The sequence below is a fragment of the Megascapheus bottae genome, chromosome 1, assembly GCF_031878675.1.
Source record: "Megascapheus bottae isolate mThoBot1 chromosome 1, mThoBot2.hap1, whole genome shotgun sequence".
Classification (NCBI taxonomy): domain Eukaryota; kingdom Metazoa; phylum Chordata; class Mammalia; order Rodentia; family Geomyidae; genus Megascapheus; species Megascapheus bottae.
The window spans coordinates 45,003,629-45,016,735 of record NC_143509.1 but is presented as its reverse complement, the minus strand read 5'-3'; the positions used below and the strand labels follow the sequence as shown (position 1 = coordinate 45,016,735).

Here is a 13,107-nt window from a genome sequence, read left to right as displayed (position 1 = left end):
TTGAGAAAGTTTTTTTCCTCCAGGGTTATAATCTAGGCCTGAAAATTTACAGGGATGAGCTAAGTTTTCTGGAATTTACTAGAAATTACTCATTCCTTAAAGATAGTAGATAAATTAAGAGATTTTTATAGACTCCAGTTTTTCTCTGTGTCTGCTTCCTCTCTTAAAAAGTCCTTCCCTATTAAATTGCTGTTCATTTTCACCCTTCAGATGTTGTGGCTTTTAGAGGAAAGAACTTGACTGAGTCATATGTGTAGCCTGGCCTGGAATAAAAGTGGATGTGTCTGACGTATATTCTCTCCACGTGCCCCGTTAATAGCATGTTATGCATGACAGTACAGATTCACTTGGGGATCCAAAATGGAGTTTCTTAGCTGCTCATTGAAACCTCCTTTGACAGATTGAACAGTGTACTTTCTTGAAGTGTTATTTGTGGTTCAAGATGTTGATTAGTTTTGAATCTTAAAAGTTCATTTCTTGGGGCCGGGAGTTTGGCCTAGTGGTTAAAGTGCTTGCCTAGCATGCATGAAGACCTGGGTTCCATTCCTCGGTACCACATACATAGAAAAAAGCCGGAAGTGGTGCTGAGGCTCAAGTGGTAGAGCTCTAGCCTTGAGAAAGCCCAAGGACAGTGTTCAGGCCCTGAGCTCAAGCCCAGGACTGGCAAAAAAAAAAAAAAAGTTCTTGTTATTGTTGTTTTGTTTTGTTTTTGCATTTCCCATAATGTTTATTGTAGGTTTCTACTACCTGTTGATCACACCACATTAACTAAATTTCCTTTTCCACCTTAGCTAAAAAGATATTAATGTGAATTGAAATAAACATTTGTCAGACCTGATTTCTTTCCCTTATGAAATAATGTAAAACCAACCTTGAATTGTTTTTTTTTAAATATTTTTATTCTTTAAGGAGTCTGACAAATGACTTATTATTCAACAAAGCAGTATATGAAAACAGTGTCCTTTCAACATTCTTACTCGTCCCTCCCCTTCCCTCACTTCTCAACTTTGCTTTTTTTTTTTTTTTTTTTTTTTGGTTCTGGGGATTGAACTCAGGATGCTGCACTTTCTTTTCTTTCCTTTTTTTTTTTTTTTTTTTGCCAGTCCTGGGCTTGAGCTCAGGGCGTGAGCACTGTCCTTGGACTTTCTCAAGGTTAGAGCTCTACCACTTGAGCCTCAGCGCCACTTCCGGCCTTTTTCTATGTATGTGGTACCAAGGAATCGAACCCGGGCCTTCGTGCATGCTAGGCAAGCACTTTAACCACTAGGCCAAACTCCCAGCCAGGGTGCTGCACTTTCTAGGCAAGTGCTTTGCCAGGGAGCTACATTCCAGCCCCCAAATTCTAATGACAAACCCAATTTGTTAATTATGTCTTACCTGTTCTGTTAATTATGTTGTATTTTGTTAGTTATATTTTTCCTTTTGTACATTGTTATTAACTTGACCTCAAATTTTTAAGACTTTGGCGTCTCTGTTCACAATTTCTTTGTAGCATTGAGGTTATGGTCATGAAAGGACCATATATTTCTATATTCTGGAATACTTCAAGGGAAAATGGAATTCTTTATTCCTTAACTTTTTGAAGAATTTACCAATAAAATTGTTGGATGTAACTTTTGGGGGGAGGGGGAGAGTGCAGTTCTGGGCTTGAGCTCAGAGCCTGAGCACTGTCCTTGGGCTTTCTCAAGGCTAGAGCTCTACCACTTGAGCCATAGAATCACTTCCAGTTTTTTCTATGTATGTGGTACCAAGAAAATGAACCTAGGGGGCCGGGAGTTTGGCCTAGTGGTTAAAGTGCTTGCCTAGCATGCATGAAGATCCAGGTTCGATTCCTTGGTACCACATACGTACAAAAAAGCCTGAAGTGGTGCTGAGGCTCAAGTGGTAGAGCTCTAGCCTTGAGAAAGTCCAAGGACAGTGCTCAGGCCCTGAGCTCAAGCCCAGGACGGGCAAAAAAAAAAAAAAGAAAATGAACCTAGGGCTTTGTGCATGCTAGGCAAGCACTCTACAACTAGGCCATTCTCCTGCCTCCCCCCTTTTTTTCTTAATGGGAAGTTTTTAATTACTGACTCAGTGTTTTCATTAGTTAGTTTTTTCGTAGATTTTTACCTTCTTTAGTAAATTTAATATATTTTTTCTAGTAATTGGTTCACTTTTCGTGTGTTTTAAAATTAATTGACAAAATTATTCATAGTATTCTTTGTAAAATTTCTATAATGTCTATAGCTGTCTTTTCCTTTCCTTCATTAGCACACATTAGTTATTGGGGTGCTGGAGTATCATTACATTCCTCCATATGTTTGCAATGTATTCCAGTCTGACTTTGTTGTTGTTGATTGTGGGGCTTGAATGCAGGCCCTGGGTACTGTCCCTGAGCTTCTTTTTGTTCAAGGCTAGCCTTCTACCACTTTGAGCCACTTCCAGTGTCTGTGGTTAATTGGAGATGAGAGTCTCATGGACTTTTCCTGCCCAGGCTGACTTTGAACTGTGATCCTCAGATCTCAGCCTCCTGAATAGCTAGGATGACAGGTGTGAGCCACTGTGCCTGGCTACATTTTCTTTTTGTTGTGCTTTTCTGACTTCTTTGTTTCTATAACTCAGATTTTTATTTTTTTTGGCCAGTCCTGGGCTTTGAGCTCAGGGCCTGAGCACTGATTTTGGGCTTTCTCAAGGCTAGAACTCTACCACTTGAGCCACAGCACCACTTCTGGCTTTTTTCTATGTATGTGGTACCGAGGAATTAAACCTGGGCCTTCATGCATGTTAGGCAAGCATTCTGCCACTTGGCCCCTAATTCCGAATTTTTAACATTTTTTTTCTTTTTATGTAAGGGTGTTAAGTCTGGGAGAACCATACATTAAGGTTTTCTAAGGTCACATTGTCTGCTAGTAGCTTCTCCTTCCTCCCCCCAAATGTATCCTGTTTAGACAATCAATACTGGATCTCCTTACTCAGGTACTGCTTCAGTTCCAAGTTTAGTTCTAAGTATTTTCTGTTATTTCTTTTGACCTTGCAAGGTCTTAAATTCTTAATTTCTAAGCTTAAGAGATTGAACTAGTGAGATTTTAAAATGTCACTAGCAGAGTATTTGACAGTTTTACAGAAATACATTAGGCATATGGTTCTAGAGTCAGACAGATTCATAGACCTGGGACTGAATTCCAGCTCTGCTAGTATGGAACATGAGATAGGCACACTTGGCTTTATTTAGGTTTTGTTTCTTTGTCTGAAAATGGAAGATGTATATGAACTAAATAAAATTACATCAGGACTGAAGGTATTCACTAAATATTAGCTTCTAAAGACAGTTTCTTTTTTTTTTTTGCCAGTCCTGGGGTGTGTGATCTCAGGGCCTGAGTGCTGTCCTTGGGCATTCTCAAGGCTAGAGCTCTACCACAGTACCACTTCTGGCTTTTTCTGTTTTGTGGTACTAAGGAATCGAACTTGGGTCTTCATGCATGCTAGGCAGGCACTCTATCACTAGGCCAAACTCCTGCCCCGACATTTGACTTTTTAAACATTATTTTTATTTCCATAAACTATGCTTAATCTTCATTTTGGGCTGGGACTCTGGTTTAGTGGTAGAACGCTTGCCTAGCATGCATGAAGCCTTGGGTTTGATTCCTCACAGCAGGAAAATAAACAGTAGCGTCACACAAGTTCTTCACATTAATGTTTATTTTCTTAGTCTTAAGATTTAAAACTAGCTACTCAGGAGGCTGAGATCAGAGGATCAAGGTTCAAAGCCAGCCAGGGCACAAAAGGACCTGAGACTCTTAACTCTAATTAACCTCTAGACAATGGGAAGTGGGTCTTGGCTCAAGGGTAGGGAGGTAGCTTTGTGCTGAAGAGCTCAGGGACAGTGCCCTGGCCAATTTCAAGCCTCATGATCCACAAAGTTAGATACTGAAGAATAAAACAGCATTGTTTCTGAAAAAGGAGATTGGATGTTGCAGGCAGTTAATGAGCTCTCTTGTTTAGATGTCATAGGTCTTTGTATTGTATAGCTTCTGATTTCAACTGGGATATTATAGGGAGAAGATGGAATGGTTTCAGGTCATGTGTCTGAAGAACCTAGTGGGCCAGGCCTTGTTACACTGATTACTTCATGTCATTTTTACAGTATATCTTCAGACAAATGTTCTGGGGGTTTTTGTTGTTTGGTTTTTTTTAGAGTGGGATGGGGAGGAGGGGTCCGTCACGGGGCTAGAACTCAGGGCCTAGGTACTGTCTCTGAGCCTCTTTGTGCCCAAGGCATCTCATGGCTTCTCCTGCCCAGGCTGACTTTCAGCTGTAACCCTCAGATCTCAGCCAAGGATTACAGGGATGAGCCACTCATGCCTGGCTCTGGTCGTTTTTCTTGTTATAGAGGGAAACTAAGGCTCAGAACAGTTACCTAGCTCACTCAAGGCCATACATTTAAGTTAAAGGATAGGTTGGGCTTCAGCCCTGGGTATTTGGCTTCAGCCAGAGCCTTCAATCAGTTGTGCTGTGTCTCAGTTTCTATTATCTTTCCTTAGCCTTGGTAGAAAGCTTTAAGTGTATGGTATGGCTCTTGACAGATTTTACATGTCATCTCCAAACCAACCTCTGACCTGTCATCACTTCATCTGGCACCCGTGACCACTGTGCAGCCTTCATCAGATCTGTACTTTTCTCCCTCCCCCCCCATAAGCATTGTGTTTACTCTGTGTGTTGGCAGCAGAAGCCAAAAAGGAAATGCAGAAAAAGCATTGAACGGTTTTTCATAACGTAAACCAAATGTTGGTGGCGTGGGTGAGCTCTTGGGAGGAAAGGCTATAAAAATCTGACAAATAAATAAATAACTGGCTCTTTAAATAAACTGGCACCAAAAAAGAAAAAAAAAAAAAAACCACCCTTATTGGATATTGCGTCTGCCTTTGCTTACTGAATGTGAGTTCATCCCACTTGAGCTGGTGGGGTCGGACGTGGGGGTGGGCAGGAGAGGCTGGGAGGGCCTGAACTGCTCCTTTGGGAATGCTAGCCAGCCTTCGTCCAAAGCAGCATCTTTGTCGTAGCTGTTTTGTGTGGATGACACATTCTTAGATACTTCAAACGGATTGCTGAGAGGGTTCAAATGAAGGTCAGTAGTAAACTTCACATAATATATTTTGAGAACAAGAACTGAATTACTTTACTAATCTCTACTAATAGGAGCAATTACAAGAGCAAGTGGAGAATCTTTCTTGGGAATATGTTGGTGTAAGGGGGCTACCCTACGTGGATTCTCAAAAACAACCAGGGCTAAGCAATCCCAGAGACAGAATGTGCCCTGCGGACACCGGGCCTCTGAGTTTCTCTGATCTTTGGCGAGAGAGATGGGGCTGGGGTGGGGGTTGGGGAAGGAGAACTGTTGGCCCTTGCCAGTGTGGAAGTGACTTTTCCTAAGAGGCCCCCCAGGCTGACTCTAGAGTTTCGTTCTGGAAAATGAGATGAGTCTTAAGCACAAGTGGGACTATCAGCCCTGCCAGCGACAAAGGCTCTTGTTAAGAACTGAGCGAGACAGGCCATTGCAGAGCCATCAGAGGAAGTGACTTGTGGAGGTCACCTTTGAACATACTGAGATGGTGGCAAAGGGACAGGGAAAGAAAACATGGGAGGACGGTGGCTCTTATGAACCGTCTTTCCAAGTAACAGAAAGTTTGGGCATCTAATACAAACAAAGCCTGAAGATTATCTTCTTGTTTCTGTTCTGAAAGAAATTCCCTTCAGGTTTGCTGCATGCTGCTGGCGCCTACGTTCTAAATGTCAAACCTAAACCTCAGTTGCAAATTCACACTTCTTCAGAGACCCTTGAAAGGTTTCTTTAAATAACAACAACCTTGTTTAAGTGTACCTTACACTCCAGGGAAGGGCTTCCTACCTGTCAAACCTTATACAGTTGGTAAAAATGTGTTTAAAATGATGGCTGGGCAGATTCATAGGTTTTGTGTCTGGGATGAAAGGCTATGGATATGTAAAATTGCTCAGAGATCACATTGGAACATGGTCTCACGTGCTGCTGGCGGTGCAATGGTAGACGATCTCCTGAGAGCATGATGTACTGTTTTGTCTGCACCAAGATCCCTGTACTTTAAGATTTCAATGTTTTAGAAATCTGTTGTTACACCCGTTGTCGGAGATTATTAGATAGAATCAATTAGTAAGATTCAAGCTAAAACTAGAATAAGTCCTTAATGATATAAGGACTATATTGTTAGTTTTTCAAAAAAAAAAATATTGAGAGCTGGATGCTAGTGGCTTACACCTGTAACCCTATCTTCTCACGAGGCTGAAACCTGGAGGATCAAGGTTTGAAGCCAGCCCATGAAGAAAAGTCTTCATTCCCATCTTCTAAATAACCAGCAAAATGTTAAGCCTAGTGGTTTGATTCAAGTGCTAGGAGCATCACCTAAGCTAAGTCTTGGAATTAGCAAAGAGAAAACCTACATATGGGGAGTCTTGAGAATGGAGCTCAGTAGCTTTGCGTTTGCTTTGCATGGGTGAAGACCCTAGGTTTCACCCCAGCATCAAAATAAAAATGAAAGTGAAAGCTTTCAAACTCACTGAAATTAGTTGTTATGATGATGTATTTTTTCCCCTTGAGCCCTAGTTCCAGCTCCTGCTTAAGGAAATCACAAACGTGTGTGTATGTAGTCATAGGGCCTGAACTCAAGGCCTAGGTGCTGTCCTTGAGCTCTATTTTTTGTTCTTGAGCTTTTTTGTTGTTGTTCAAGGCTAGCTCTGTACTACTTGAGCCACAGCTTCACTTCTGGCCTTTTGGAGGTTGATGGGAAATAAGAGTCTCAGAAGCTTTCCTGCTCTAATTAGCTTTGAACTTTGATCCTCAGATCTTAGCGATCTGAGTAGCTAGGATTACAGATGTCAGCCCCTGGTACCCAGCTACAAGTGTTTTTCTTTGTCTGCATAGGTTAGTGCCTAATACAGACATTGTGAATGAATTGAGGGCCATTTGTCTCTACCCTTCATACCTAGCCTTCGAAACACAACTCATGTCAAAAATTAGGGCGTGGCAATAGCAGTACTTCATGAACATGATTGTGGTTCATTCCAGGAGCATTTACAAGATAATATACTTCCTTGTCACAGATAAGGAAACAAACCCAAGTACCACCTCCCTAGTAAGTGGCATCACTTGAAGGGCTCAGACTTCCCTGACACCAACAGCCATCTATCTGGCTGGATCTGACTAGTGAAGAGTACTAAGAATACTCAGGTATTAATCTTGCTTTACCTTGTTGTACAAATGCTGAATACTTTATGTTCAACCATAGATGAGCAAAAAAAAGAAAGTGATCTAAGATCATCTTTCTTAGACAAGCAATGTTACTATTCAGATGTAAATCTTAATTTGGTTACCATGATTGTATCTTATTTTTTTTGTTTTGTCAGTCCTAAGGCCTGAACTCAGGGTCTAAGCACTGTCCTTGGACTTTCTCAAGGCTAGAGCTCTACCACTTGAGCCACAGCACCACTTTCAGCTTTTTTCTATGTACGTGGTACCAAGGAATCAAACCTTGGTCTTTGTGCATGCTAGGCAAGGGCCAGGGTCATGGGACTTGAACTTGGCCTGGGCGCTGTTCCTGAGCTCTTGAGCTCAAGGCTACCACCCTATCCTTGAGCCAAGCCCCACTTCCCATTTTCTAGAGGTTAATTGGAGGTAAGAGTCTCAGGTCCTTTTGTGCTCTAGCTGGCTTTGAACCTTGATCCTCAGATCTCAGCCTCCCGAGTAGCTAGGATTATAGGTGTGAGCCACTGGGCCCGGCTACTTATGGTTTTGTTTCTGGCATTTTCTGACTGTCGAAGATATTTTTCTCCCACTTTGATGTTTTCTAATAGGTTTTGTTTCTGAGGGTTTTGTTCTTTTTGTTGGCTCATAGAAATTTACACACTGAGGTATGAATAAACATGCTTATCTTTATGGGTTCTGCTGTTGATGTGGTACTTTTGTAGGTTTTCTCTCATTCCAAAATTATGTACATCTTCATATATATGTATTTTCACATTATGATTTTACTTCTTGTGGTCTTTGTCCATATGAAATTGATTTTGGCATGTGATATAAAATGCAATCTAACTTTTCTCCTCACCAGTTAGAAATACTAACAGGAGTAAGTAGTAAATTTTGAAATGTGCTTAATACTTGACAGTTTTTGACTTTGTAGTTAGTTATTTGACAGTCAGTTTTTCATTCCACATATTAAGTGTTTTAAGTAGTATAGCAGTGTAAAGGATGTGATACCTTATAGGTCATTATTTCATTACAAAAATTACCTCCTTTTTAGCTAAGCATGGTAGCATATGATCTAGAATGTCAACACTCAGGAGGCAGAGGCAGGAAGATCAAAAATTTGACATCAGCCTGGGTTACATAGCAAAGTCTATCTCAAAAGAGGGAAAGAAATTATCTTTTAAATAAAATGTACAGTTATCTTGTCAAGTTGATTGGAAAGATACTTCCTTTTATAGAATCATTTTTAGTGAATCAACAAATTCAAAGCCTTAAATGCTTTTGCTTTAGATGGCTTTCTTTCCTCAGAAAGTAATTTTCCTTCCTTCCTTCCTTCTTTCCTTCCTCCTTTTTCCCTCCCTCCTTCCCTTTCTCCCGTCTTCTTTTCCTTCCTCCATCCCTCTCTTCCTTCCTTCCTTCCTTCCTCCTTTCCTTTCTTTCCATTCTTTTTTTTCAGTAGGGTTTTGCCTATATAGTCCAAGTTAGCCTCAAATTCAACATTCACCTTCCTAAATATTGATATTACAGGAATGTGCCACAATATTTAACCCCATAAAACAATTTAAAATTTTTATTTGTATTTTTTTACTACCACTCAGTCTTCAACTTAACACCTCAATCACCTAGTTTTCTTGCTTGTGGCTGGTGGTCTACTACTTGAGCCACATCTCCAGCCTTTTTTTTTGTTCCCTGGTTGATTGTATACAGAGTCTTGGGCTTTTTTGGCCAGACTGGCTTTGAACTTTGACCCTTCAGGTTTCAGCCTCTGGGGCAGTTAGGATTACAGACCTGGACTGCTAGCATTCAGCTAAGATCTATGCTTACATGTCCTGCACATTTCCCATTCATTCCTAGGATTTTTGGGTGTGGGAGGGTTATTTTGATTGCTACTTGAAGATTTTTTTTTTTAAATTTTGTTTTCTAACTGGTTAAAAATGTTCTGGGCTGGGAATGTGACTTAGTGGTAGAGTACTTGCTTAGCATCCTGAAGTCCTGTGTTCAATTGCTCAGTATCACATAAATAGAAAAGGCCAGAAGGTACATTGTGGCTCAAGTGTTGGACTGCTTAGCCTTGAGCAAAAGAAGCTCAGAGACAGTGCCCAGGCCCTGCATTCAAGCCCCAGGACTGGCCAAAAAAAAAAAAGAATGTAGATTCCTCAGTTTTAAATTTTAATCCTATCAATAGGTGACAGATGAACTACCATAGAAAGTATTTGTATGTTAGTGCAGAATTACTTGGTTATTCATATTCAGTCTGATCAAAGGTCATATTTATTCATCATACTTTAAACAGTATTCTGTTTTCTTACAGATTTCAGAGACAACTGTCTGAACCCTGCCACCCCTTCCCTCCTCAGTCAGGAGTTCCTGGAGATAATCGCCCCAGTTACCACCGACAAATGTCAGAACCCATTGTCCCTGCAGCTCCCCCGCCCCCTCAGGGATTCAAGCAGGAATACCATGACCCACTGTATGAACATGGGGTTGCTGGGATGCCAGGCCCCCCTGCTCATGGGTTCCAGTCACCAATGGGAATCAAGCAGGAACCCCGGGATTACTGCGTTGATTCAGGTGAGCGCAATGTCACATTGTTGTTTCTTTATTCTTGCATTCATCTCTACTCAGTATTCTCTTCTGTCTGCCAGGCTCTGAGGAGCAAAGTCATAAGATGGGCTTCCAAACACTAATATGTAGGTTGGTAGATAGCATGGAAAGTACTAAGGGTCCATCCTCAATTACACCACCAGAAGGAAAAGGAAAAGGGTCCTTAGAGAATGTATGAAGTTAGTTACAGCATGTCTGCTGTATTTATACATAGCTAAATACAAAACAAAAGAGAGAAGCAGTGTAGGAGGTATAGTAGGCATCCAGAATTGGTACAAAGTACCAATGAGTCTGGCCTGAAGATGACTGGGGTTCCATCTTGCTTGGGGCCTCAGTCAAGGCTTAACACAGTCCAGTCCAAGAGTCACTGGACCTAGGAATACCATTATTCTACTTTAGTCCTGTCCTGTTTGGTGGCTTTGATTTTTTTTTTTTTTTAATGCAACAGACTCATTAAGCACCGCAGGACTTTAAGAAATAGTCCAGGTTTAAGACACAGTTCACTGGTGGAGATGAGTGTTTGGTTCTGAGAAAACACTGGACACTTTACAGGGTGCTAACTATACCATGGAAAAGCCTGCCTTGGTTACTTCCTGGAATTCACAGGCCTTTGCAGTTCATTGCAACTGAAGTTTTTGTCTGTGGGAGATGTAACATGTGCAAGTGCTTGTTTCCTTATGGGACAAGTACTTGTTTCCTTAGGGAACACCTCTTGCCTAGAAACTTGAGTATTTAAAGAAGGTGAAGCTGTCCCAAATTTCCCTCCCTACCTCATTCACTGCTTGCTTCAAAATGCCCTGTCATGGGTGAGGGTTATTAATTAAATTAGATAATTAGGCTAAAGGAGAATTGGAATTTAGCACCTTACACATTTAGAAAGTATTTGGCTCTTTTGTTTTGCTTTCTCTTTCCCCTTTAGAAATGATCTTAAAACAAACGTTCCCTCTCCTTTCTTAGTGCTAAAGCAATCTGAGGGTGGCTGGTGGTTTTTTTTTTCAAACTTTCTTTTAGGTGTTTTTCTTAAAATAGGGGGAAGCATTGTGTAGTATGGACATGAATGGTTTTTGCAGCTGAAATAGGATAAACTTTGCTGTGGCTTTCTCTGAAGTAATATAAATTGCTCTATTCTGGCAGAAATTGGTCATGGGGAGGGCTGAGAAGGCAGGTTGAGGGAGACATACATCTGAGTCTTATGGCAGAAAAATTAGTCAGATGAGATGAGCCTTGTAAAGGTGTCTAGTAGCCTTCCGAAGGCCATTGTACTTGATGTACTTTTCAAGTGGGTGTCTAGCAATACTTTTCCCTTTGGGGTTGTTGACATTTCAATCTTCCTAACCATTTTATATTGCACTCTATTTCCATGAAGTCTGACACTCAACAGATGGTACCATATTATCTTTGATCTGAGGGATATTGCCTGGAAAAGCTTTTGTCCTTCATGGGCAAAATCCAGTCAGTCCACTTTTCCCTCATAGACGACTTGATAGCATTAAATCTGAAGAAAAAGATCACCTGAGTTTGGTTTAATTTCCATGTGATAGTCCCAATGTGGAGGAAATGCACTTACCAAACTGCAGTCTTCACCTCTGCTGGTTCTTGTCCTGGCTTCAGAGTTTCAAATCTTCAAATCCCTTTGATCTAAAAATAGCCCCACCCCTTGGAGCAGAACTGGATGTAACCCTCAGCTATAAAAGAGAGTAAGTTGAGAAAGATATAAAGAAACATCTTGCTTCTCCTTCTAAAGCCTGGGAAGCTTAAGGAAAACCAGTTTTTGTTCCCTCCCATTAGCTCTGTCACGGTGTTTACTGATTAGTAAGGGTTGTGAATTGTAAGAGTGAGGCATCATTTATTTCCCCCTAAGACTCTTGGTAAGGAGTAACTAGGTTATTTCCACATAGTTCATAGGGTGAAAGTGACCATGAGAAGGTGAAGGGTTTACTACCAAGATGGCAGCGTGCTGTTTCTGCAGAAATTATTGATGAGAGTTCACCTGTGTCTCTCTTTCAGAAGTGCCTAACTGCCAGTCATCCTACATGAGAGGGGGGTATTTTTCCAGCAGCCATGAAGGTAAGCAACTTATTTGAGATTGATTGATTAATTGGCTGATTGGTTGATTTTTTTTAATGTTCAAGTTTTAAATTACTGTCCGTACAATGAGATTTGAGATTATAGAATACACTTTCCTAGCTCATAAATACAAGAGCTAATTGATGGTAATTTTCAGATGCTTTGCATATAGGTTTTGAGGCATATTCTTCACTGCTGTGAGAACTTTCTTTTTTCTTTTTTCCCTTCCTTTCTTTCATGTGTGTACTGGGCTTTGGATTCAGAGCCTTATACTTGACAGGCAAAGCTCTCTACCAGTGGCCATGTCCCCAAACTTTTTGCTTTTTTAATTTTTATTTATTTATATTTTTGCTAGTCCTGAGTTTGAGCTCTGGGCCTGAGCACTGTCCTTGGGTTTTCTCAAGGATAGAGCTCTACCACTTGAGCCACAGAGCCACTTCCAGCTTTTTTCTATATATGTGTACCGAGGAATTGAGCCTGAGTCTTTGTGCATGCTAGGCAAGCTCTCTAGGCCAAACTCCCAGCCCTGCTTTTTTTGTTAAAGTTTGTTTTTCAGGTAGAGTCTGACACTTTCTCCCACTTACCTCCCAAATAGCTACGATTACAGCCATGCACCACCACACTTGGTTTCATTATCATCTTTAATAGCAGTGACTTGAACTTTATGAGTTCATAGGACAATATGAAGGTAAAAGGAACTCACTCACTTGGTTTCCACATAGGAATAAAGTATAGGTCAGCCTAGAACTTGGGAATTAGGTCAGTGAGGGTGGTTTGATATGCTTTAAAGGGACATTTTACAAAATAATATTAAAGCTGAGTATGGTAGCCCTCAGAAATCACGGGGCAAACCCAATGTGGATTACTTAGCAAAACCTTGTCTAAAGAAAAACAGTATTTTAGTTGTTTATTGGTATACTGAACTGAACTTAGGGCCACACACATTCTAGATAAGTGCTCTGTCACTTTCACCATATTCCCAGCTTTTTCTTCTTTATTTTAAATAATTTTTCAACTAAAGTTTTTGCCTTGGGTAAGGAAGTGGGGAATGGATCAAGGAGATGGATGTGACTATTTAGAGGTATTTTGTGGACAAAATGCTATATAGATGGCCACCAAAGAAATACTTGCTAATTGCAGAAATTAAGAGTACCTCAAAGGAGAAATATAAGAATGAATATAAA

At 40.7% G+C, this 13,107-nt stretch overlaps 1 protein-coding gene across 2 annotated transcripts in view; it reads left to right on the top strand.

The window, feature by feature from the left end:
* Positions 1-13,107, top strand: part of Etv5 (ETS variant transcription factor 5) — a 70,414-nt gene that overhangs the window by 38,081 nt on the left and 19,226 nt on the right. For both annotated transcript variants that reach the window (XM_090343411.1, XM_090343401.1), the window contains exons 8-9: positions 9,564-9,823; positions 11,864-11,923. In XM_090343411.1, coding sequence (XP_090199537.1) covers positions 9,564-9,823; positions 11,864-11,923 — 320 coding nt within the window. The remainder of the gene's footprint in view (positions 1-9,563; positions 9,824-11,863; positions 11,924-13,107) is intronic.